Below are 22357 nucleotides of genomic sequence, written 5' to 3'. Positions count from 1 at the left end.
CAGCGCAATTTTTTCTTCGCGTGCACGCGCACGAAACGCGCACGAGCGCTCAAACGTAATTTCACCAAAAACTAGAGGGAGCGTGGCAAAAAAAAAAAAAAAAAATAGCGGTTAAACCATTAAAGCCGAGCGGCGATGTTTTATATAGCAGGTGATCAAATACCAAGATCGTAAATGTTGTATGTGTTCAATATTTACGACCAAACATCCTTATGTGTGTGGGCAACTCCCGACTCCCGAGGTTGCCAGATGGGCTCTGTTTTTTTTGGTGGAATTAGCGGTTTTAGACTGTGGTTAGGGTGGAAAATGTCTATCCCATTTGGCAACCCTGCTCGCGAGTCCGGGATGGAATGTAGCCAATCAAGAAGCGAGCTGACTTCTTCTTTTCGGATGGAAATTTCGGCGCACACAACACACAATACGATCAAGGCTGTTCAATCCAAGATTTTTTATCTTTTTAAAATTAAAACGTTTTTGTAACAAAAAAATGTAAATAAAACCATTTTTTTTCCCCCACAGGTTGGGAACCGCTGCTCTAGAGCAGAAAACACAAGAGCCTGAAATATCAAGAGAACAATCCTGAGAAGGCAACAATACTCACACTTTTGAAAACATTGATAAGATAGTAGGTTGTTTTCCAGAGCTTCTTGTGACCCTGGAATTGGCAGTAGATTCTGGAGGAAAAATACAATGAACAATATGGCATAGCATTATGGCATAGCAACTAAATTCAGGAGTCTGTATGCCTCTAAGACACTTTCACTCAAACTCACTCTTGGGCTCAGAGTCAGCTTTTCTCTTCCGGCCACCCTTTCCTTTTGGAGCAGAGGGCGACTTCATAACATCAGTCTCCTCCTGGGTGTCCATGGTGTCCATGGTGTCCATGGTTTTTGCCGGCTGTGATCTCTGCAGATTGAAAGTAAGCAAGTTCAAACGTTAGCAAATATAATTGCTGAGTGTTCTGACAGAGAAAGTTGGTTAAAATTGGTCGTTATTATCGTGACTAGAAAGTGTCTGACTATAGTTCCATAGTGTAAATAGTGTCAAAGAACTAGCAAGCTAGCTAGCTCAGAGGTGATGAGATGAGCTAGTCTCCTTGCACACTTGCCAGCTAAAGAGCTAACTGGAGGCACTTTATTATTTTACTTAAAGTAGATATACTATCGTTCTTATTCTGCTAGAGTTGGGCTTCATGGTAATACCATAATGGCATATTTACAGTACATGGACAGTTGATTGAAGCATTGGAAATGTCTGTTTTTTATAGTTGGACATACGATTTTTTTTCAGGTGAGAGAGTAAAGTCAAAATGACATGATTATCTGACTGGATTGCCCACAGCAATCCAATATTCAATTATAATTATGTTATGAATTGATATGGATCAATTTATGCCTCTTATTAGATTATAAATACTCTGGTTGTTATGTTTGCCTTTTGGTTGACAGCAAAAGGGAGAGAGGAGGGTAGGGAGGGAGAGAAGGAGAGAGAGCAGGATGGTGTCGGCACACCAGAGAGAGAGAGAGCAAGAACCAGGTGAGAAAGTGGACAGGTAGTCAAGACCACATAAGTAAGTAGCCTTGAGAACCGATGGTTCTGGAGCCTAATGGCCCATACCCAGTGCGCACCAGACGTCTGTGGACGTCTTTTTTACAGCGAAATAAGGTCCGTCCGTCTGGCCCTTATTTCCACTGAATATAGCCGTTCTATTGATTGGACCGGTACGTACGTCCCCCACATATGAGCGAACGTGTAGTTGTGAAAATGTAAATGAAACATGCATGTAATATCAGTACTGCACTTCTGGTTGAATACTAAACTGCATTTTGTTGTATATAGTTGAATAAAAGTGAATCTAATCTATTAGTTCGTCAGAGATCTTTCCACGTTTGTTTGCGCTATTATTCCAATACAGCAGGTGGCGCTGTTGCAATTCTTCTACCGTCATATATACAAAGACCGACCGGAAGAGGAGGAACCAAGTCAACATATTGTTGTGTTCAAATTCGCGGGATGATTGGCGAAGCTAACGGCTAACTACGGCGAACTAAGCTACATTCAAGCAGAGACAAGATACCTATTTTTTCATCAACGGAAGCTTAGAAAAACCCACGGTAAGATGGCACATTATATTCACTACATCCGTACATTACAGACAAGGCGATCTTAGTTTAGGAAACATCATAACCACTGTCCTGTATAGTCTTTAGCACCCTGTCTGTAGCATTGCGCCGTGGCTCTTTTGACTTGTAGCTTCTCGTGATGAGTGCGAAGAACACAATTACACGAGCCAAACGGAGGAGGAAGAGGACGGAGACAAAGAAATTCCATCTAAGAGGAAGAAGATCAAAAGAACATATGAAGGTTTTGTTCCTGGTAAGTTAACTACTGAACTGAAAACATTTAAAGTTTGAGGATGAAATACTGCTATGGTCACAACCCAGTGGCGGGCGGTGCATTTCACACCTAGGCCTTCAGTGATGTCCGACACATTCTTACCTGAATTATTCTACCTCTTAATACCATCGTTATGACGCCATGGCTCTAGAAACTAGACAGAAACACAGTATAACCGGGCGTTGCATCACCTTAACATAGTCAGACAAGTACAACAGAGTTATATTAATATTTCCGAAGCATTTTTAATCAATAAATCCGCATTTACAATGAAGAGTGTTAAACTAACATCTTTAAGATCGCTACATTACCCACGTCTGTCGTCTCGTCCACCATAAGAGCGACAAAGGGTGCCTTTTTAATCTCCATTTTGATCTCTTCTCCCATCAATTTAGCAATAGCAAAAATCAGGTCGTTTTGTATTTTGCCTGACGTCCCAGTAAACACTTTGTTTGTGGACAGGTGGTAATGTAAATCTGGGTTGTTTTCAGCCAGAAAAGAAAGAAGCTCAACGTAGTTTCCTCTGTTTGTGGACTCTGCGCTTTTATCGTGTCCCCTAAATGAAAGTTATTGTTTACCCAAAAACAGGACACAATTGATCAGTATTATCGATCAGTCAACGAAAGCTTTCGTTGTTGAGCTCCGTTTCCCTGCGCACTTTCAAAAGTTTCACGTCTACCGGCATAGTTACGCATCTCAATAGTGAATATCAATAGTGCGTATCAATAGTGCGTATCCAATCAAAAGACGTGCTGGGTGCTGACATCATTGAGCCTTACAGCAGGCGCCGTTGTTGCTTTTGCTCGCATCTACGTAGGTTTACTAGGTACGCCACAGGTTTTCTCGTTCCAACGTTAAGTTACAGGTCGTATCCTCGGCACCGTTTAGCGTGCAGGCGGGCAGATTTTGGAGCCCCCTAGCAACACATTTTGATTGGATAAAAGCTCTAACATAAAGGCCAGCCCTCCAAATCTCAATCGGAGACTGGAAGCAGCGCAACCAAGAGGAAAGCTATGAAATGAAGAGAATAGACTATGGGGAATCATTAATACATATTTGTGGAAAAAATATATTAAAATAAAATGTATATTCTGATGATGTTTAGGCCAGCAGAGAAGGCCTTGCTGGCCCTGACGGCACACCACTGTCACAACCATGATGTGTAATACTGCTATGGTCACAACCAAGATTTTGTGTGTGCGTGTGTGTGTGTCTTTTGAAGGGAATGACCCTGAAGGGGAACATGAACGGCCTCACACATCCACAGCTGAAGCGACATGTGGATGCTGCCATTGACATCAGCATGGATGCTATCAAAGCGAGGTATGGGCAACAAACACTAAAGGAGCTCTGTGCTCTCTTTTGTTTTTAAAAGCATCACACCAAGGTAAATCACAAATCGATTGTGTTGACATCGCAATAAATCTTCTTTTTTAGGTTTGGTAGTTTGGTGTCAGATGAGGGCGTCAAGTCTACGCTGGACTCTTTCAAAGTCTTCAACCCTGATGCCTGGCCAAAAGACCAAGCCAGCCTACTCACTTATGGAAATGAGAGCGTTGCAGATCTGGCAAGGCATTTCCATGAGCCTCTGACAGGGTAAGAATGCATTTTAAGACATTGCATTGACAGACGTGAGACACTAGTTGCATATGTGCTAACCCAATTGCTCTCTTCTATCCTTCAGAGCGGGGTGTGATATTCCTGCCCTGCAACAGGAATGGGAAGGGCTGAAAGTACTCGTAAGCGAGAACTTCAGCGACAAAAGCTATGCTGAGCTGTGGGAGGTTCTCCTCACAAAGGACCCCTATAAGAAAGACTACCAAGTAAGGCAAAGTAGATCCAGATAGCCCTACACTTAAACACATTCATGTTTATTGTAATTTTGCCATTTAGCAGACGTTTTTATCCAAAGCGACTTACAATTCCGAATTACAGGGACATTCCCCCTGGAGTAACTGAGGGCTAAGTGCCTTACCCAAGGGCACACTAGTAGTGGTGTGGCTTCAGGCGGGATTTGAACTCACAACCTTCCGATCACAAGTCCAACTCACTATCCACTAGACCACCACTACCCCATTTAGAGCAAACTACACGTTCAAAGTGTTCCTGTGAATGATACTTACATCAGAACTTTTCACCTGGGGTTGTTTCCTAGGCCTTCCACGCCCCCTCTTCTCTGCCCCCTCTTTCTCCTTAGGTGAGACGGTACCCTTGTCACTCATGTTGCCTTGTAAAACCTATTCAAATGCAAAGACGTTTGATTGGATTAATGGATAGATTCTACTACAGCCACAAATCATATGCAACATACTAATGGCTGCATTATTTCACAGGATTGACGTGCATCTCTACACACATTAGGACGAGTAGTGTCCTCTTCAGTGCATAAACAAAACATGATTAATGATATAGGCTATTAGAGCATTACTTAATCCCTGCGTTATTGCATCACCACGTGTGTCTCATCGGCGCATTATTAATAGTCTGGTGATGAAGGAAACTAGGAAGGATTTATTGTCCATCAACCGGCTTGCATTATCGTGACATTAGAATTATAAGGTTCTATCTCCATTATTGTATGTATGTTGTTTTTGAATAGTGAGAGGTGAGGGTTAAAAATTAATTAAAAATGAAAATTGTTCTCCCCTTAGAACATACTGGAACTGGTCCAAATTATGTTGGTGCTCCCAATCTCGGCTGCCCAATGTGAGAGGGGGTTTTCAGCCCAGAACCGCATTAAAAGTGCAACCAGAAGTAGGCTGGCCGTTTCTACCACAGAAGACCTAATGCGAATCAGTTTGGAGGGGCCTCCGCTTGAGCAGTTTGATCCAAGTCCAGCGGTTGAAAGATGGCTTGATAGCTCTAAGCGGGCCAGGCGACCAGATTATCAAGACTGCTGGACCACAGACATTCTTTGCATTTAATTGCTCAGAATTTATGAATTTTATATGAAAGCCTGGGCTTAATTATTTATTTATTCATGAATCATTTATTAATAAATGAATATTCTTACTTCCCCTTTACATTGTGTGAGTCTCCATTTTTATTACGGCCAAGAGCCGGTTATGATAATTCTGATATGTTATGATTATGATAATTTGTTGTCGTCATACGAAAATTGCGCAATTTTCATTGTGCTACTGAAATTCTTGGTGTGCTACTAATTTTTTTGACATGGTAGCACAGTGCTACCTGGGGAAAAGGTAAGCGTCAAACCCTGACCGTACTGTATTGTAGTATAGTGTATTGCATGTGTAACGTTGGTCAAACAGGAGGCAAACTTCTTTCAACTACTTTTATTTATCTCTATAGCCCTGTCCGGACAGCATATAAATTACCTGAGGACCTCTGTAATATGTTTTACCTGGGGTAATTCGGTAATTTTTATCCCGTCCGGACCGACCATGTCAGTGATTTACTCCGGGGACCCCAGTAATTATTCCGGCTGGAATTACCTACTGTTTTTCAGCAAATCCTGAGGTCCTCTGATAATTATATTACCGTCCGGATTGACATGTCAGTATTTGGTACGCATTGCATGATTTTGCGCGATATTAATACTAACATTAACAGTTTTGACCGGGGTGTGAGATCTAAGGTATTAGGTGAGCTCTGTGCAACCAATGGATGTGGATGACATTATTGACTCCCTTGAATCTCCACTATCGGATAACCAAACCACCTAAAAGGTTAATCGACGACGACGATGTAAGTGACGATGGACTGATTTCTTCTTCTGAACCAGTTCTAGCGAATTTACCCAACATTAGCTTGTAAACTGTGCAGTTTGTATGGTCTGGATCTAGCACTCTACAAATCACGGTGGCTGACAACACACAGGGATGAAGTTAGGGGTGGGAATCGCAAGGTAACTCACGTATTGATAACCGTACAATATTTTGCCCCCCCCCCCAATTTATCAACGATACATCACAATATCTGTTAACTGGTATTTCATAACGTGGTTCCAGTGTTGCAGCATTCAGGATATCTGTGTTAACTGGTATTTCATAACGTGGTTCCAGTGTTGCAGCATTTAGATGTCGTATCTGTTTTTCCCCACTTTGCGCCATTTCAGCCATTCATCTTCTTAATTTTGATAACATCACAACATTCTGATAGAACATCGACATGCTAGAAACATAACTACACATAATTAGATGATCACACAGCCCCAAACGCGAACACATCCCAAAACGAACGTATTTACAAAAGTCTCCCTTACCAGTAGCCTATGGCAAAGGAGAATAGTAAATCCAATCCACAAATTATAATATTTTGTGATCGGTAAACTGCTGTTTATTATATCGAGTGGGTACTTTAAAACGTAAAGTTTCGTGTTATGAAAAAAAACGAGTCTGCGAGTGGTTTCGGCTGCGTTCGTAAATTCGCTCTGGAAATCTGATCAGCAGTCATGGAATGCCTCTTGTCCAATCAAATTACTTGTTGTTGCTACACGTGCGTTGTGTTGTGGGTCTGACAAAACATCCGGCGGGAACAGCTTCTTCTTCTGTGATGTTAAATGGCAGCTTGCACCCGAAACGCAAACATGCATGGAGATGTTTTAATTAGGGTTGGGTATCGTTTGGGTTTTATCCGGTACCGGTACCTAACCGATACTTTAAAAACGGTACCGGTACCGAAACGGTACTTAATTCGGTACTTTTGATTTTTAAAAATGACATATAATATATATATATATATATATATATATATAATAACACGGTCGACAACATTAAACAGCTTTTCACTTTTTTATTGCTGAGGCACAATATATATATTAGTTAAATATACACTCAAATTAAAATAAATGAAAATAAAACTCCTGCTGACCGAGGCACAATATACAATTATATAATATTACAGTGAAATATACACTCTGAAATATACTGAATCACTCAGACGCCATTCACCTTGGCAAAGAAGGGAACTTTGACCAAAGACAGGGTGGAGGAAATTCACAGGGCTGTTACCAGGTTTGTGGTCAAGGGACTGCATTCCTTTTCCACTGTGGAATCTCCCTGTTTCAGGTAAAGTGACGTGAAAACAATATTTGTTTACTTTATGTTTATAAATCTGTGCCATTAGACAATTATGTCAAAACAAAACAAAAGTCAAAATGACAATAAAAAAGTCAAGAGAGGTGTCGTATTTTGCCAGAGAAGGCAAATATGCTGATCTTTTTGCAAAAGAATTGCTGAGGTGGGAGTTTTATTTTTATTTATTTTTATTTGAGTGTATATTTCACTGTACTACGCTCGTGAAGTCGCGCTGGAACTCTGACCAGCACTCGTGGAACGCCTCTCGTCCAATCGAAGCGCTCGGTCCCTTTATGACTTCGGACCCAGTGTGCGCTTCGGCGCTCTCGGAGCGAATGTACGAACGCAGCCGAATTTACGAACACTAGCAAAATAGCTACTACTACTACTACTAGTGGCTGCGTTGTCAAACCGAGTCTGTCAACACGAAAACGGGGGTAACTATCGGTTAGTCTACGAGCTCCCTTGGCCGAGCCAACCAGCCGCTTTCTGATTTGGGATTTACAACTTGACAAACTGTCAGTTTGAACCGTCAAGCGTCTCGTGACAGAGAGACGCCAGCTGTCCTGTGTCAGTTCGTGAGCTTAGAATTATAAGTGAATAGCACTGAGTGGAAATTTAACAGGCGATGTCACGTATGTAACATCGATGTCACGCCCCACCCCGTTGTGAAATGTTAATTTCTCTCCCCCCCCCACAATTAGTGTAACAGATTAGTAACAGAACAAGTTATCTCTGCTGATTGAAACAAACTGTTACAGGACTCAATTTACAACAAGTCAAGCCATTTTTTACAAGAAACGAGAGGAAACAAGATGGACTCCGACATGGATATAACGATTGTGCACATGCACCAACTAACGTCTAACATACGGGAGATTTACGGGGAAATATTTAAACGGGAGCACCGCGGGAAAGAAAGGTAAAATACGGGAGAATCCCGGGAAAAACGGGAGGGTTGACAGGTATGCATCCAGATAACTTGTTTACAAGAAGAACACAAATTTCCCTCAAACATTACAAATAACAATTACAAATAACATGTGGAGCAACATACCTGTATGGACGACATGGAAGTGTTCCTCTGGTGTCTGTAATTCTTGCAAATCTGCGTATTCAAAATAACATACAATACATTTTTATATCATCTGAGCTAGCAACAAAAATGCGGGAACTGAAATGTGAAACAATGCTAGCCAACATACATGGTATAATACAAAATGTTCACAAACGTACAATCAGTGGATAAAACTATACAGAAATCATCACAATACATGTAAAAACAAATAGCACAGTACTACACCAACATTTTCACCGTATATTACAGGATTCTCCACACAAATAATAAAATACGAGGAGCGTTTTACATCGTCGACATACCTATTCAGATGGTAGTGGAATACTAGCGCGACCACGGGGTACGGCAACAACAAAAGGACAAAAGAACGCGGAGACCTGCAGTACACCCAAACTCCAAAGGGGGCTCCAACAACAACCAGGGCTGCTCAAGCACACCAAAACTCAACATACAGTACATTCCCAACTCTGTTACACTCTGATGTCATATCATCTTACTCTGCACAGCATCTTTTGCACTATTGAAGCCACTGTAAAATCCATCACTTTATTACTCTCTCAATGTGTACTTTTTTTACTTACTTACGTTACTTATTATTATTATTATTATAATTATGATTATAATCATAATTGTTATTATTATTATGTTATTATTATTATTATTATTACGTTATTATTATTTTTTGTATCTGAATGCTGCAATGTTGAGGAGCCAAAGCCAAATATTTTTACTCTTGTGTACTTGTACAGTAAGGTGTAATAAAAGTGATTATTTTGTGTAATAAACCCCTCTCTCTACTGTAGGAGCTGCTGGAGGCCTATGAGGCTGAGGGCAAGACCACTGGCCGCCCCAGACTAATGCTCACTGCAGCAGTGGCTGCTTGGCAAGGAGACATCGATGGTGGCTATGAAATTGCAGAGATAAGCAGGTAATTTATTTATTTTTTTAAATACTCTTGTGTACTTGTACAGTAAGATGTAATAAAAGCCATTCTGATTCTGAAATACACATTTTCAAAGTATTCATATTCATATTCTTAATGCAATACATTTTATGACCCAGTAACATAACATGCTTGCGTGACAGTGGACTTGCCGGCCATTTAAATTCCATTCCAAACCTGCCTGACATTTTAGATACCTGGACTTCATTAGTGTGATGACATATAACTTCCATGGTGCCTGGGAGACTGTCACAGGACACAACAGCCCATTGTACAAAGGGTCCCAAGACACTAGCGACCTCAGCAACACTGTGAGAAAGCAGCTTCTGATTTGGATTAAATTGCACATTCTACATCATGCTGGTGGTCTACATTTCAAAGTCATATAAAATATGAGCATTGCATGTTTATGCATGTTTTGCATGTTTATGTAAATCGAATTCAAGAGATCTCTCTCTGTCTGTGTGTGTGTGTGTGTCTCTCTCTCTCTCTCTCTCTCTCTCTCTCTCTCTCTCTCTCTCTCTCTCTCTCTCTCTCTCTCTCTCTCTCTCTCTCTCCATCTTTCTGCCAGGACTATGCCATGAAGTACTGGCGAGACCAGGGCGCCCCTGTGGAGAAGCTGAGGATGGGCTTTGCTACATATGGGCGTGTGTTCCGCCTAGCCTCTGAAGCTACTAGTGGGGTGGGAGCCCCTACCAGCGGTGCTGCCTCCGTCGGCAACTACACCAAGGAGGCTGGCTTCTGGTCCTACTATGAGGTAAAACTTCAGGCAGACTAGGCCCACTCGAGGGTGGCAGAGAGTGTGGATATCTTTAAAAGAAAGCTTAAAACGGGCTTAAAAAATTGCTGATTGATTGATTGATTGATTCAGGCTTGTGACATACAGTACTTCATTTCATGACATTTGATCTGAACATGTTGCCCATCTTGTTTCTAGATCTGCACGTTCCTCCAAGGAACCAGTGTCCAGTGGATTGATGATCAGAAGGTTCCCTATGCTACTAAAGCAAAGGAGTGGCTTGGATTTGACAACGAGGAGAGCTATGCAACAAAGGTATTTAGACCTACAGTACCAGTATTGCTTAGAAGTAAGGGATATAGAATGCAGTGGTTTCGGATCCTAGCATGTTTGTATAAAGGGATTAATTACTGTGTTTGTATATATATATATATATATATACCTACTACCTACTGTACTTATACTGTACTTCTCATTTCGTAACTGTACATATCCTATTTTGTCTACAGTATCATGTCCTTGCACAATATACATGTATATCTACGATAACATGTTTTTCACTATATCACTATTTACACTTCTGGTTAGACGCTAAACTGCGTTTTGTTGTCTGGTACTTGTACTCTGCAATGACAATACAGTTGAATCTAATCTAATCTACTGTTAGGTGTTGCAACTGTATCAAAGTCATCAGTAGACTCTACTGACTCTCCGTCTCCATGTTTTCTCTCATCCTCTCACTCCCTCACTTCCTTTCCTAAGGTCCGTTATTTAAAAGACAACAAGTTTGGAGGAGCTTTCGTCTGGACTCTGGACCTGGACGATTTTGCCGGGCAGTTCTGTGGACTGGGCGACTATCCCCTGACCAACCATCTTAAATACCTCCTTGATATTGGTAAATAAATCAATAATTCCTTTCATTCTATATTTCACCAAATACACTAACAGCACCGATATCAACGGAAATACTTAGTTTTACATAATACAACCATCTTTGTTTGGCAATCTGGTTTATCCAGTGTTTGTCCTACTGAAGTGCCACTCTCAATAAACTGAATACTTCTCTCCTCCAGACCTGCCTCCTCTGCCTCCTCTGCCACCTCTGCCTGCTCTGCCTCTTCTGCCTCCTACTACTGGACCAGTAGTACTGGACTAGAAACCAGATGCACCTGGATCTTTCTACCAGTGTGCTGAAGGCAGAACCTTTGTCCAGATCTGCCCCCTTGGCTTAGTCTTCCAAGACAACTGTAACTGCTGCAACTGGCATCATGAATGCATCATGATACATAATATCCCTATAGGCTACTGTACAGTCATGGACAAAGATATGGCCACGTCTGCTCTTTTGTCAGACAATGCACAACTTCTCCCAGAGAATTATTTTACAATTAGGTCTGGAAATGTTTGCACAGTGACACAATTTCCATTTCCCACCACAATGGATTTGAAATGAAACAATCAAGATGCAATTGAAGGGCAGACTTTCAGCTTTAATTCAAGGGTTTTGAATGAATTGAATGAATGAATGTATGTATTGTATGAAACGTTTAGGAACAGCCACCATTTTAATACACAGTCCCCTATTTTCAGGGGCTCAAATGTAATTGGACAAATTGACATAATCATAAATACAATGTTCATTTTTAATACTTTGTCTTGAATCCTTTGCAAGCAATGTCTACCTGAAGTCTGGAACCCATGGCCATCACCACATTTGGGGTTTCCTCCTCTGTGGTGCTTTGCCTTTACTGCAGCTGGTCTTTCTCCCTTTAGTTTTGTCTTCAGCAAGTGAAATGCATGCTTGATTGGGTTGAGATCACGTGATTGACTTGGCCATTGCAAAATATTCCACTTCTTTGCCTTAAAAAACTAATGGGTTGCTTTGGCATATGTTTTGGGTCATTGTCCATCTTACTGTGAAAAGAAAAAGCCAATCAAACATGTGAATACCAAAGCATTTGTAATTGCAACATTTGTCTGTTTCTGAAGTGGTGCATTATCTGACAGAAGTGCAGGGGTGTGAATATTGTGGGCCATGACTGTACATACCCTGCTTAGTCCCCCTGCTCACTATCCCCCCCCCACCCCATTTACATCACTTTGTATCACACTGTGGAACACATATTTCCAACATTTTATGTTGGATTGAAACTTTGATGAAGGCAGCTTCCTGCTGAAACATTGGTTTAATAAATAATTAGCATCAAAGCAAGAGTGTGTGGCTCTCATTCGATCTTTTACATTTCATGTAACCTACAGTAATTTATTTATGCACAAATAAGGATAAGTCAATGACAGTTACCATATATCTTGTTTATTCGTAATTATGTTCAGCAATCTCTCACATCAATAAATTCAGCTTAGTTGGCACAGTACAGAAAAATACAGAAACAAATATTTTATTTCAGTTAGGTCGAGTTCAACTATTGCACCTCAATTAACTAGCATGTTCCAAATTCAAAATTAAATACAATTGTACCTCATAAAAAATCATGTACCTCGTAGAGATCCGCCAGTAAAATATCACCAAAAATTACAGCAACTAAAATATCACAGAAAATTACAGCAGAAACGAAAAAGAAAATGGCAACAAACATTTAGGTAAGTGCTTGTGGGGTAGTGGTGGTCTAGTGGATAGTGTGTTGGACTTCCGATCGGAAGGTTGTGAGTTCAAATCCCGCCTGAAGCCACACCACTACTAGTGTGCCCTTGAGTAAGGTACTTAGCCCTCAGTTACTCCAGGGGGAATGTCCCTGTAATTCGTAATTGTAAGTCGCTTTGGATAAAAGCGTCTGCTAAATGGCAAAATTATTAAAATTATTGCTTGTGAGCTAGCCAATTAATCTATAAGTCTAGCATTGTCAACTGATTCAGTTATAACAGCTGGCCTAGATTTGATTGATGTCTCTTGGTGTTCACTTTCCCAGTCATAAATCAGCTAAAGCTTAAGTTTATTATCCTAAATGTGTGTAGCAAAAATAAGATACAGTACAAATCCAAAATGATTGATAATCTCTCTCACTCACACGCACACACATACACATCATCAATCATTATGATCATCATCTATCTTTATCACCCCTATTTCAAGTGAATGTTCAAAGTAACAAAGTAAAACATATTCAACTCAAATTGATTTTGCACCAATTAACCCAGCAGCTTCCTATGGCAAAACCAAAATCAACCTGCACAGCATGAATCCAACGCAGTGAAAATTGTCCAGCGATCACAGTGTTTTGCTGTTCATCCGGTTCACAGTAGCGTACACATGTTACCATAAAACACGCTCAACTCCAAATTGGCCCCTAGCCTCTCGCCAACACTTTTCTAATCCTCTCAGATCTCCACAAGTGCATAGGGGTTAGGGGCTACTGGTCGATTTAGGGATTTGAAATGAGTGTATCACCAGATTGGATGCACCCCAAACCCCACGCACCCCACCCCAAACACCCAGGGCTGCTGCTGGCCATTTGGGTGCCCTAAGCGTAACTGGATAGTAGTTGCCTTCGGAGAAAATCTCAAAAGAAAATGCTCCATCAATGGGGACGGGCCGGGGGGGGAGCTCTAATGATGGTCTAATGGCGCCTATTGTAGTTGTAGTTCATCTTAAAGTTAAATAATTCATCATTGTGATTGTTATGATGTCCATTAGGCTGTTTTGGTGCCCCCCTCTGGGCGCTTGGTGCCCTATGCACAGTGTGTGATGCGCATGCATGTATGTAGCGGCGGTGCTGCCAATACCCATAATGCTCTCTTTAGAGTTCATGGTCAGTGCCGTGCGGGGACGGAAGCTTCTTGATGTCACAGTTTTGGATCAGGTTGAAATAAAACACCACGAGTTCCTCGTAGTTCTTCTTGGAAATCCTCTCGTTGATGCCGTGGAACCTAGACCACGTGGAGAGATTTTGGAGAGTAATTGGTTAAGGGAGAAACCACACTACCAGGTAAGGTGTCCTCCTCTCATTTGTTCAATGTTGCCAGTGTTCCCCATTAATTACATAGACTGTTGCAGCCCGCCATAATCTAATTTGTCCTGCCATAGTCTCATAATGAAACCTATAAAGTACTTGTACACACGAGCGTTGCAATTTTTACACATGAGCGACACGATCATTGAGATTATACTGTATCTACTTCCATATGATTTAGAGCTATCGATAATAACCCCCCCCCCCCATTGAGGAAAGACTTTAAAGACTTTAGAGGGTCCGAGGTCCACCCACCACAGTCTCACAACATCCTGTGCGAAACACTGTTGCCATTCTGGAGAACTGAGTTTTTTTTTCCTCCTTTCCCTTGAACGAAGTGAGCAGAGGAGAAACCTCTAACTAAGGTACACACACAGGTAAACCCCTAACTAAGGTACACACACAGGGTTTCCTGCTCAGGTCCCTCCTGGCCCTGGGTATAATTCTCCCAGCCTGCCTGCACACTGTATGTCGAAGGGTGACTGACTCTCTCTATGGTGCAACCGGGTCACATGTCACAGTCATAAGACCATGAGGTAGTCAGTCTCATGACTGGCAGAAGAAAGGGCCCTTATTGTGTCTGAGCAATCCCAACCGTCACATGCTACATCAAAGATACATGTATCTATCCTGTTGTTAGGATACCATCTAAACTGCTGAAACCATGCTGAGATCATGACGACGGCGGTGTTGATATTACCTGACTCGCTGCACTGTGCTATACTCGCGCGCCGTACCCTCATTTTCCGTTGCCGTGTTAATGTTAACGTTGTTAATGTTGTCCGTACTGTACCTCTGGGCATCACCTGGTCTGAACCAGGTTGGGGCAAACCGGTAGATATCTTTGGTCAGGTCAGTGTAGTGGCGGCTGTCCGTGTTCCCAACGCAGATACCTGAACATGAAAACAATCATATTAGGACAAAATTATCGTCAAAGAATGCTAACATGATGCCATATTGAAAGCGAGAACCATTTTGTAGGTAAACAGAGCCTCTCTTTTTTTCTTTTTTTGGGAGGGGGGGGGGGGGGGGGGTAGGGGGGTATACTATCCCCTTCCCAGTCCCTGTCTGATCTGTTTCTCACCAGGAGCAACTGTCACTTGTGGGAACATGTCCAGCACTGTCTTCTTGATGATCTGGAAGCCGAAGGAGGTTTCGTCGTAGGAACTGACAGGCAGGGGGTCGAACCCGTCCACCAGTTCCATCTTTACCCGCTCGTCAGCCACTGTGACCTGGATCAGCTCCAGGATCTGAAGGGGACACCACAACATTACTGTCCTGTGAAGACACTAAGAAAAACACCACCATTCGCCATTGTGACCACTTCATTGTTGGGATAGAGACAGTAGAGATTTGACAGGAGGGATGGTTGAGAGAGGATGACATGCAGGATATGTTGAGATTAGAGTTGAACCAGGAGGAACCTTGCCATGATATGGTACGCGCATTAGTGTGCTACGGCACTAAGCGCCCCGACACTGGGAATAGTTTGATGAAAATTCAGTTTCCTGTGATGATTCTAGCATTGCGGCTTTATGATATACACTACACACTATGCATTTTCAGTATAGTCATATTCTAGTGTACAATACAGGTAGGAGTGGAATTTAAATGCCCCAGCATTATGCTTTAGCAGGAACATGTAAGTGCTAACCCCCACCTCTTGTAGTGACTGGGCTGAATGGATCCGCAGATTCACATAAGCATCAGCTTGGGCAGGCATAATGTTATACTGGGAAGAGATAAAAAAAAAAATAATAATAATAATGTTTGTACTTGACAGAAACTTTTATCCATGACCAAGTACATTTCTATGACTTATTTTAAACGTTTAAAATGTTCTACCTTTACGCCCGAGTTAAACATAGTGACTGCAGTTGTTGTCCTGACGAAAGCATTCGTGTCTTGTCTCCTTTCCATCACTCTGCAAAAAAACATATTAACACTGTTGCTTAGGAATCGCTAGTGTCTAGAACATTCATCAGGACAAACCATCCATAAGATGCCATACCAACTTCTTTCCACAGGAGTGTAAACCTGCATGTGGGCACAGTCAAATCTAATCAGGGGAAACTACCTGCCAAGGAGCGTAGAGAACAGCCACATATTGGACATGACAAACTTGAGGGGGAGGCCAAACTGTCAAAACAGAGAGGAGGGATAGTAAAGTGCAGGTGATCAAAAAATGACACAAAGTTTGACCCAGTAGTACTCCACACATCTAGATGTTCAGTAGCTGTAGAAGCTCAGACATACAGCCTTACCTTGTGGGCTAGGTGTTCAAAGGTCCCGCGCTCTGGCCCCTGGCCAAACAGCCTAGGCATGGGGTTGTCCTCCAACCTGACAACACAGTTATGTGATCAGAGAAGGGTTGAGTAAACTGGTCTGGCACTCTCTCTCCTCTTACCTGAGGACTGTCACCTGTTAAGCCATAACTACAGTCAGTGTTTCCCACAGGACTTTGTGGGAATTGTGGTGGGTGGACAGAAAAACCAGCGAGCAGCTCTATATTGCGTCGAGCAGCGCTAGTAGTCTAAAGTGTGTGAGCGTGCGCGCTGACAGCAGCGGGGTGGGAGTGAAAGACGCTTTGCTGAGGCAACGGCGCAAAAAACACACCGTTAGAGATCTTTTTAGGTTATTCTGAAAAGTACAAATATTTTCGGTTCGTTATGAAACTGCGGGCTACCTCAGTCAAGGTAATTTACGGGAAATCGTAATCTATTCATTAATTTAATTAATTTATGTAAATCGAGTGGACCTTGTTAATTAATTTAATCGAGGATAATTTAATCTTGTGGATTCCTGATGAGGGGTGGCGGCTGTGGCTCAGGAGGTAGAGCCGGCGTCTAATGATCGCATGGTCAGGCAGCTCGGCGGTTCGAATCCCGAATGGCCACGTGTCGAGGTGTCCTTGGGCAAGACACTGAACCCCAAATTGCTTCCAGGCGCCGGCACCTTGCATGGTGGCTTGCCAACCATTGGTGTGTGAATGTGTGTGTGAATGGGTGAATGAGAGGCCATTGTAAAGCGCCTTTGGAACAAGGCGCTATATACAGTAAGCGCAGTCCGTTTACCGTGACGAGTTTGGTTCCAGTCTCACCGTTTGACGGCCGCAGCTAGGATGCCGATGCTGCTCTCCCGGGGGGGCATGGAGGAGTGACCCGGGGCGGTGGACACACTCAGCCTCACTGTGGCCTGCCCCTTCTCACTGATACCAATGCTGCAACACACACACACACACACACACACAGGCATAGACACACAGACACAGACACACACAGGCATAGATATACAGAAAGCACACACATAGACACAGACACAGACACACAGGCACACACATAGACACAGACACAGGCACAGACACAGACATACAGAAAGCACACACATAGACACAGGCACACAGGCACAGACACACAGGCACACACAGACAAACAACACTTTTATCAGTGTACAATTTGTGTTTCACACAAACCTTAACACTACCACTATACTAGGGAGAGGAAGTGATTGCAGAGGAAGTGATTAGGTGAAGTGAATATGATGAGAGAGCAGCAGTGTCGGAGGCTCACAGAGCTGCAGGCCCCTCCAGACCGCTGATGACCCCGTCCAGCACCGCCAGCCCCTCGTCCAGGAGGAACGCCAGCTGCACCCCACGCTGCTTCAGCACCCTGACTATGTTCATGGCCCCCCGGAAGCCACTTACCTACACACACAGACACAGACACAGACACAGACACAGACAGACACACACACTTAGTCATCACACTAGCCATATTGTACAAACATATTAAAGTAACATCCAAATTCAGTTGGTATTGCCACCTCAAATGTGACAGGAAACATGTGAAATTCTGATTGTGGTCGGCTGTATACCTCTTCATCATGGCCCAGACCGATGTAGAACCCCCTGCGTGGAGCATAACCTTTCATCAAGAGATACTCCAGTGCCTGAAGTATTCCCTAGAGTGAAAAAATAAACAGATGTGTGAGCTAGATTGTGACATTCTAACAAAAAAAGAAGAAAATGAATTCAACAAATCACTTACACAAAACCAAACATTATGTGATGGCAGCTGGTGAAAGGGGGAAAGTCTGCAACCGATCAAATCTTCTGACTTTTATTCAGAAAAATGTAAATAGCAACTAGGTAGTGGTGGGGATTACTCACCGAATCCATTGCATTGCAATATTTTGGCTTGACTAGCGAGTGTGTCGTTGATTTTCAACAACGTTGACGTTTATTTAAAATGTTCTGAATAAAAGTCTGAACATTTGGATCGGTTGCCGACTTGTTCCCCCCCCTTTCAGCAGCTGCCGTCACTTATGACAGTGTAAAGTTTACTCTGCCCCTCCCCCTAACCATGACAGATTGCTTGTTGTCGATGGTCCCTCTGCCATAGATGAAGCCATCGATCTCCTTGGCAGAGAAGGGCGGAGCCTCCCAGCCGTCACTCTCTGAGGCGGGCACCACGTCGATGTGGGCCAGGAGCATGTAGGGCGCCAGGGCAGGCTGGGAGCCTGACACCCAGAACAGGTGACTGTAGTTTGCCACAATCTCATGCTGGACCCGCTTTGAGGAGAACACTGTAGGGAAAGCTAGCACAGGAAAAGGTTAAATTATATAGATGCACACTTAACTTCATGTATTGCCATCACAAGCTTTTGGGCCTTGCTTCAGCAAGTTCGACGGTTGTATTATTATTATTATTATTCCAATTAATAATAATAATAATAATTGTTTGTTGCCATGTATTTTTTGCTCTAGGCAAAGGGTCAGCCATAGTCAGCACCCCTGGAGCAATTAGGGGTTAAGTGAGGTGGGGATCGAACCAGCGACCTTCCGATTGCTAGCCGGCCTCTCTAACCTCTAGGCTACCGCTGCCCTCAATTCTTCCACCTGCTACTCCTCGTACAACTTTTAAGATATTCACACCAATCCAACTAAACCAAAGCACGCAAAGGCAGCAGTCGAAGCTGTCAATTATTAAATATTGACTTGAAAACGTTGTTAACCTTGGGGTGAAACGTCTAGTCAGTTCATGTGGACTGTCTCGCCTCAAGTTTAACCACATTTTTAAAGTCAATATTTAGTTATTGACTTGGATTTTGCCCAATAGTTAGGTTTGCCAAGTAAACATTACAGGTCATTATTGAACTGAACTGAATTGACTGTGGATGTTTCACCCCAAGGCTAACAAAATGTTCAAGCTAAATATTTGATGTCAATATTTAGTCGTGTTGACTAGTCTTGAGTCTTGTTAAAATAGAGATGCAGGAAAAGAGCTTTAAACACAAAAATGGGTCACAGTCTGCAGATACAGAAGAATCCCTATTCTTCTGTATCTGCAGACTGTGACCCATTTTTGCGACATCATGTAATGTCGCAACAGGCCAAGCAGACGCACCTTTCCTTAGGAGCGCGTCAAACTCCCGCAGTGCGCTGGTGTTCAGTTGCGTCTCCGTGGTTGACACAGTGGGGATCCGTATTGACTCTGTTGAAGGGAAAACCAGTGAGCACCAAAGCACATTTTGACAAATCATTCATAGGCTTGTACACTATAGAGTGGCTTATCTAGAGTTTGCATAATGAGCCATGATGATGAAAGAGCGTCGATCTCTTGTACTGACAGGATCTGTCATAACTATCGCCGGGCCCTCCCCAATGCAATCGTCGGTAAAAAAAAAAAAACATTGCGGTAAATATCCAATTCATTCAGTGAACATTACACAACTTGTCATTGAATAAATCGTTTGAAATATCACCTTTGAAATTGGCCAGAAGCTCCTCTCTCCGTTGTTGATTAATGTCAGACGCAATGTTGTTCGTCTTCTCCCAGCGAGCAAGTTGAAGTCCTGCATTGACATCTAACGACAGGGTCCTTACAGTGGCTACGATAAACAAGACTAATAAAACAAATGCCAAACTAAAGGATACAATTTTCACGAATTTGACCATTCTAAACTTTGCACTACTAGGCTCAGTCATTTTCATTTCATGCGTGGTTGTTGACAGACACCTGACATCTGTGTTCTCTGAGCTCCAACAGGGGAACTCCGCCCAACTACTTCCGGTCAAATGTAAATGTATGTAAATGAGGATTTATTCAAAATAAGAGCTCCCAAGTTCAACTTCACTTTGAATTTAAACATGATAAATAGGGATCAATCATCATAACCATAATATTTGGCATAGTATTTGCCTCAGAAGGATTTGTAATTGTTTGTATATCCTAATTACCCAAATTAAAAAGTATTGCCCTTGAATAATAGGCAGTACAGAACTATTTTTCAAAGATTTCAATGTCAATCAGGTTAGTTTGAATCTAAAGCGATGTCATAGCAATGTCGTTGCCTATTTACTCCAGCCATACACCTTACAGTGCCTAATCTTCCCTGTGCTGGGGCTTGCGGTGGTCTTCACCACGTAACTTCAACCTCCAATATCAAGATGAGGCTGCATGCATGTTGAGTTCATTCAGAGGTAAATGTCTTGGCACTTATCACACCCTGTATGTACTGTATAATTGCCTTCTCGATAAACTTCTTGTTTCGTAGAAGTGTTACTTGAGAGTGGCAGAGAGTGTGGATATCTTTAAAAGAAAGCTTAAAACACACAACACCTTTTTATCCTGGATTTCATCCAGTGTTTATCTCAACTTGCACCTTTTTCTTATCTCCTATTTCTTGTTTTATTCCTGGTTTTATTGTGTTGTATTTATTTGATCTATTTCTTATCTCCTACCTCTTGTTTTATTGTATTGTTCTTTATTTACTATTGTTGTTATGTTCAGCACTTGGGGTTGCCTTCAATGCATGACTTGTGCTATATAAATAAAGTGTGTTTGATTGATTGATTTACATTGTCTTGAATAATTAATATTGAAAGAGGCTCTAAAACACACCACCTTTTCACACATTTTCCAACTCACTCACACACTCTCTCTCTCTCTCTCTCTCTCTCTCTCTCTCTCTCTCTCTCTCTCTCTCTCTCTCTCTCTCTCTCTCTCTCTCTCTCTCTCTCTCTCTCTCTCTCTCTCTCTCTCTCTCTCTCTCTCTCTCTCTCTCTCTCTCTCTCTCTCTCTCTCTCTCTCTCTCTCTCTCTCTCTCTCTCTCTCTCTCTCTCTCTCTCTCTCTCTCTCTCTCTCTCTCTCTCTCTCTGGAATTAACCCAGAGAGAGACTCAAAACAATACCAAGAAAAGGTGCAATGTAAGAAGGCAGGAAGAAAGGTTCAGAAGAAACCTACATCCCTGAATCCACATGTGTGCACACTGATAAAAGAGCTAATTGATTTCCAGTGGGACTTTGTGTAGTCTTGTAAATCAGACTGCATAGTACATATTCTTTTATACGATTCTATTGATGAAAAACTCATGTTTATAGATGTGTTACCTTAACTTACCTCTTTCCATCATTGTTTCACTTACTCACTCACGAAAAATGCTTAAAATACATTATTGCTATTTTCCTGATTCCAGTATTTTATTTTTTACCCGTAATTCGTGTCATACAAACGGTAACAGTGGCAGGAAAATCAGGGTTCACGCACGCACCTCTTTACCACTGTAGGCTACTTTTCTACCCAGTCTCAATCCCACTGAAACTTACTTCCGGTCAATGTAAATACATGCAAATTACGATTTCTTTAGAATAAAAGCGCCCACATTCAACTTTTTAAAGAATTTAGAAATACTAAATATGGATAAAGGAATCACAAATTATATGTAACTATACCTGGAAACTGACATGTAATCCTCATGTATTCTTTAAATATATATATATTTCTATGTGGAAAGGGTTTGTTTGTTAATTCGTCTAATATCCAAATTACCCTTACAAGTGCAAATAGGGCACTTTGAGGTGTATGGCTGGAGTAAATAGCCAACAACATTTGCTAAGACATCGCTTTAGACACAAACTAGTCTGATGGTATATTCTAGAAGTGTTGCTGAGTAGAGTGGTACCAGAGATTAATTGAAATGTAATATAATAGGTATGTGCAAAATGTAATTGCACCAATATGTACATTTTAAAGATCAAAATTATTTTTTTCAAAATTGCATATGCTTTCTGTTGGGTGATTTGTCTTTATTTCAGCAAACTATTTAAAAAGATATATATTGTGATCCCATACTTTTTCATTCATGTTTTAACTCGCGCTTTTATTTTGAAGCGAATGTTAAGGTTAATGGAGT

The 22357-nt window shown here is 42.0% G+C and overlaps 2 protein-coding genes and 1 long non-coding RNA gene across 3 annotated transcripts; 2 read left to right on the top strand and 1 right to left on the bottom strand.

The window, feature by feature from the left end:
* Nucleotides 1-3622: 3622 nt before the first annotated feature.
* LOC308159726 (acidic mammalian chitinase-like) lies at nt 3623-11099 on the top strand (the record flags this gene model as incomplete). Its single annotated transcript, XM_080533541.1, has 8 exons — nt 3623-3720; nt 3835-3993; nt 4082-4220; nt 9318-9442; nt 9651-9768; nt 10029-10214; nt 10395-10511; nt 10959-11099. The coding sequence occupies 8 exons, from the start codon at nt 3623-3625 to the stop codon at nt 11097-11099; spliced, it is 1083 nt and encodes a 360-aa protein (XP_080389667.1).
* A 1398-nt stretch (nt 11100-12497) lies between these two features.
* On the top strand, nt 12498-13153 carry LOC308159459. The gene is made up of 2 exons (XR_013937480.1): nt 12498-12812; nt 13028-13153. It is a non-coding gene; the product is annotated as an uncharacterized lncRNA (long non-coding RNA).
* A 139-nt stretch (nt 13154-13292) lies between these two features.
* On the bottom strand, nt 13293-20191 carry pm20d1.2 (peptidase M20 domain containing 1, tandem duplicate 2). Its single transcript, XM_080533250.1, has 13 exons — nt 19928-20191; nt 19570-19656; nt 18525-18760; nt 18038-18124; nt 17734-17867; nt 17265-17384; nt 16429-16504; nt 16242-16303; nt 16010-16088; nt 15825-15896; nt 15249-15414; nt 14958-15057; nt 13293-14081 (listed from the first exon to the last, which is right to left on the bottom strand). Exons 1-13 carry the CDS (start codon nt 20154-20156, stop codon nt 13952-13954), a joined length of 1578 nt encoding a protein of 525 aa, XP_080389376.1. The 5' UTR covers nt 20157-20191; the 3' UTR covers nt 13293-13951.
* Between the last annotated feature and the right edge of the window lie 2166 nt (nt 20192-22357).

This window comes from Nansenia antarctica, assembly GCF_963989245.1.
Source record: "Nansenia antarctica genome assembly, chromosome: 6".
In the NCBI taxonomy this organism is placed as follows: domain Eukaryota; kingdom Metazoa; phylum Chordata; class Actinopteri; order Argentiniformes; family Microstomatidae; genus Nansenia; species Nansenia antarctica.
Note: the sequence above shows the minus strand (reverse complement) of the source record. Positions and strands in the feature narration are given on the sequence as shown.

What these genes read in the sequence shown, in the direction of transcription:
- pm20d1.2 (XM_080533250.1), bottom strand. Translation starts at nt 20,156, where the DNA reads ATGAAAATGACTGAGCCTAGTAGTGCAAAGTTTAGAATGGTCAAATTC. An exon ending in ACAACAAGCAATCTGTCATG is followed by an intron (nt 18,125 to 18,524) that starts GTTAGGGGGAGG and finishes TTTTCACTCTAG; the next exon opens with GGAATACTTCAGGCACTGGA. An exon ending in CTGGAGGGGCCTGCAGCTCT is followed by an intron (nt 17,385 to 17,733) that starts GTGAGCCTCCGA and finishes TGTGTGTTGCAG; the next exon opens with CATTGGTATCAGTGAGAAGG.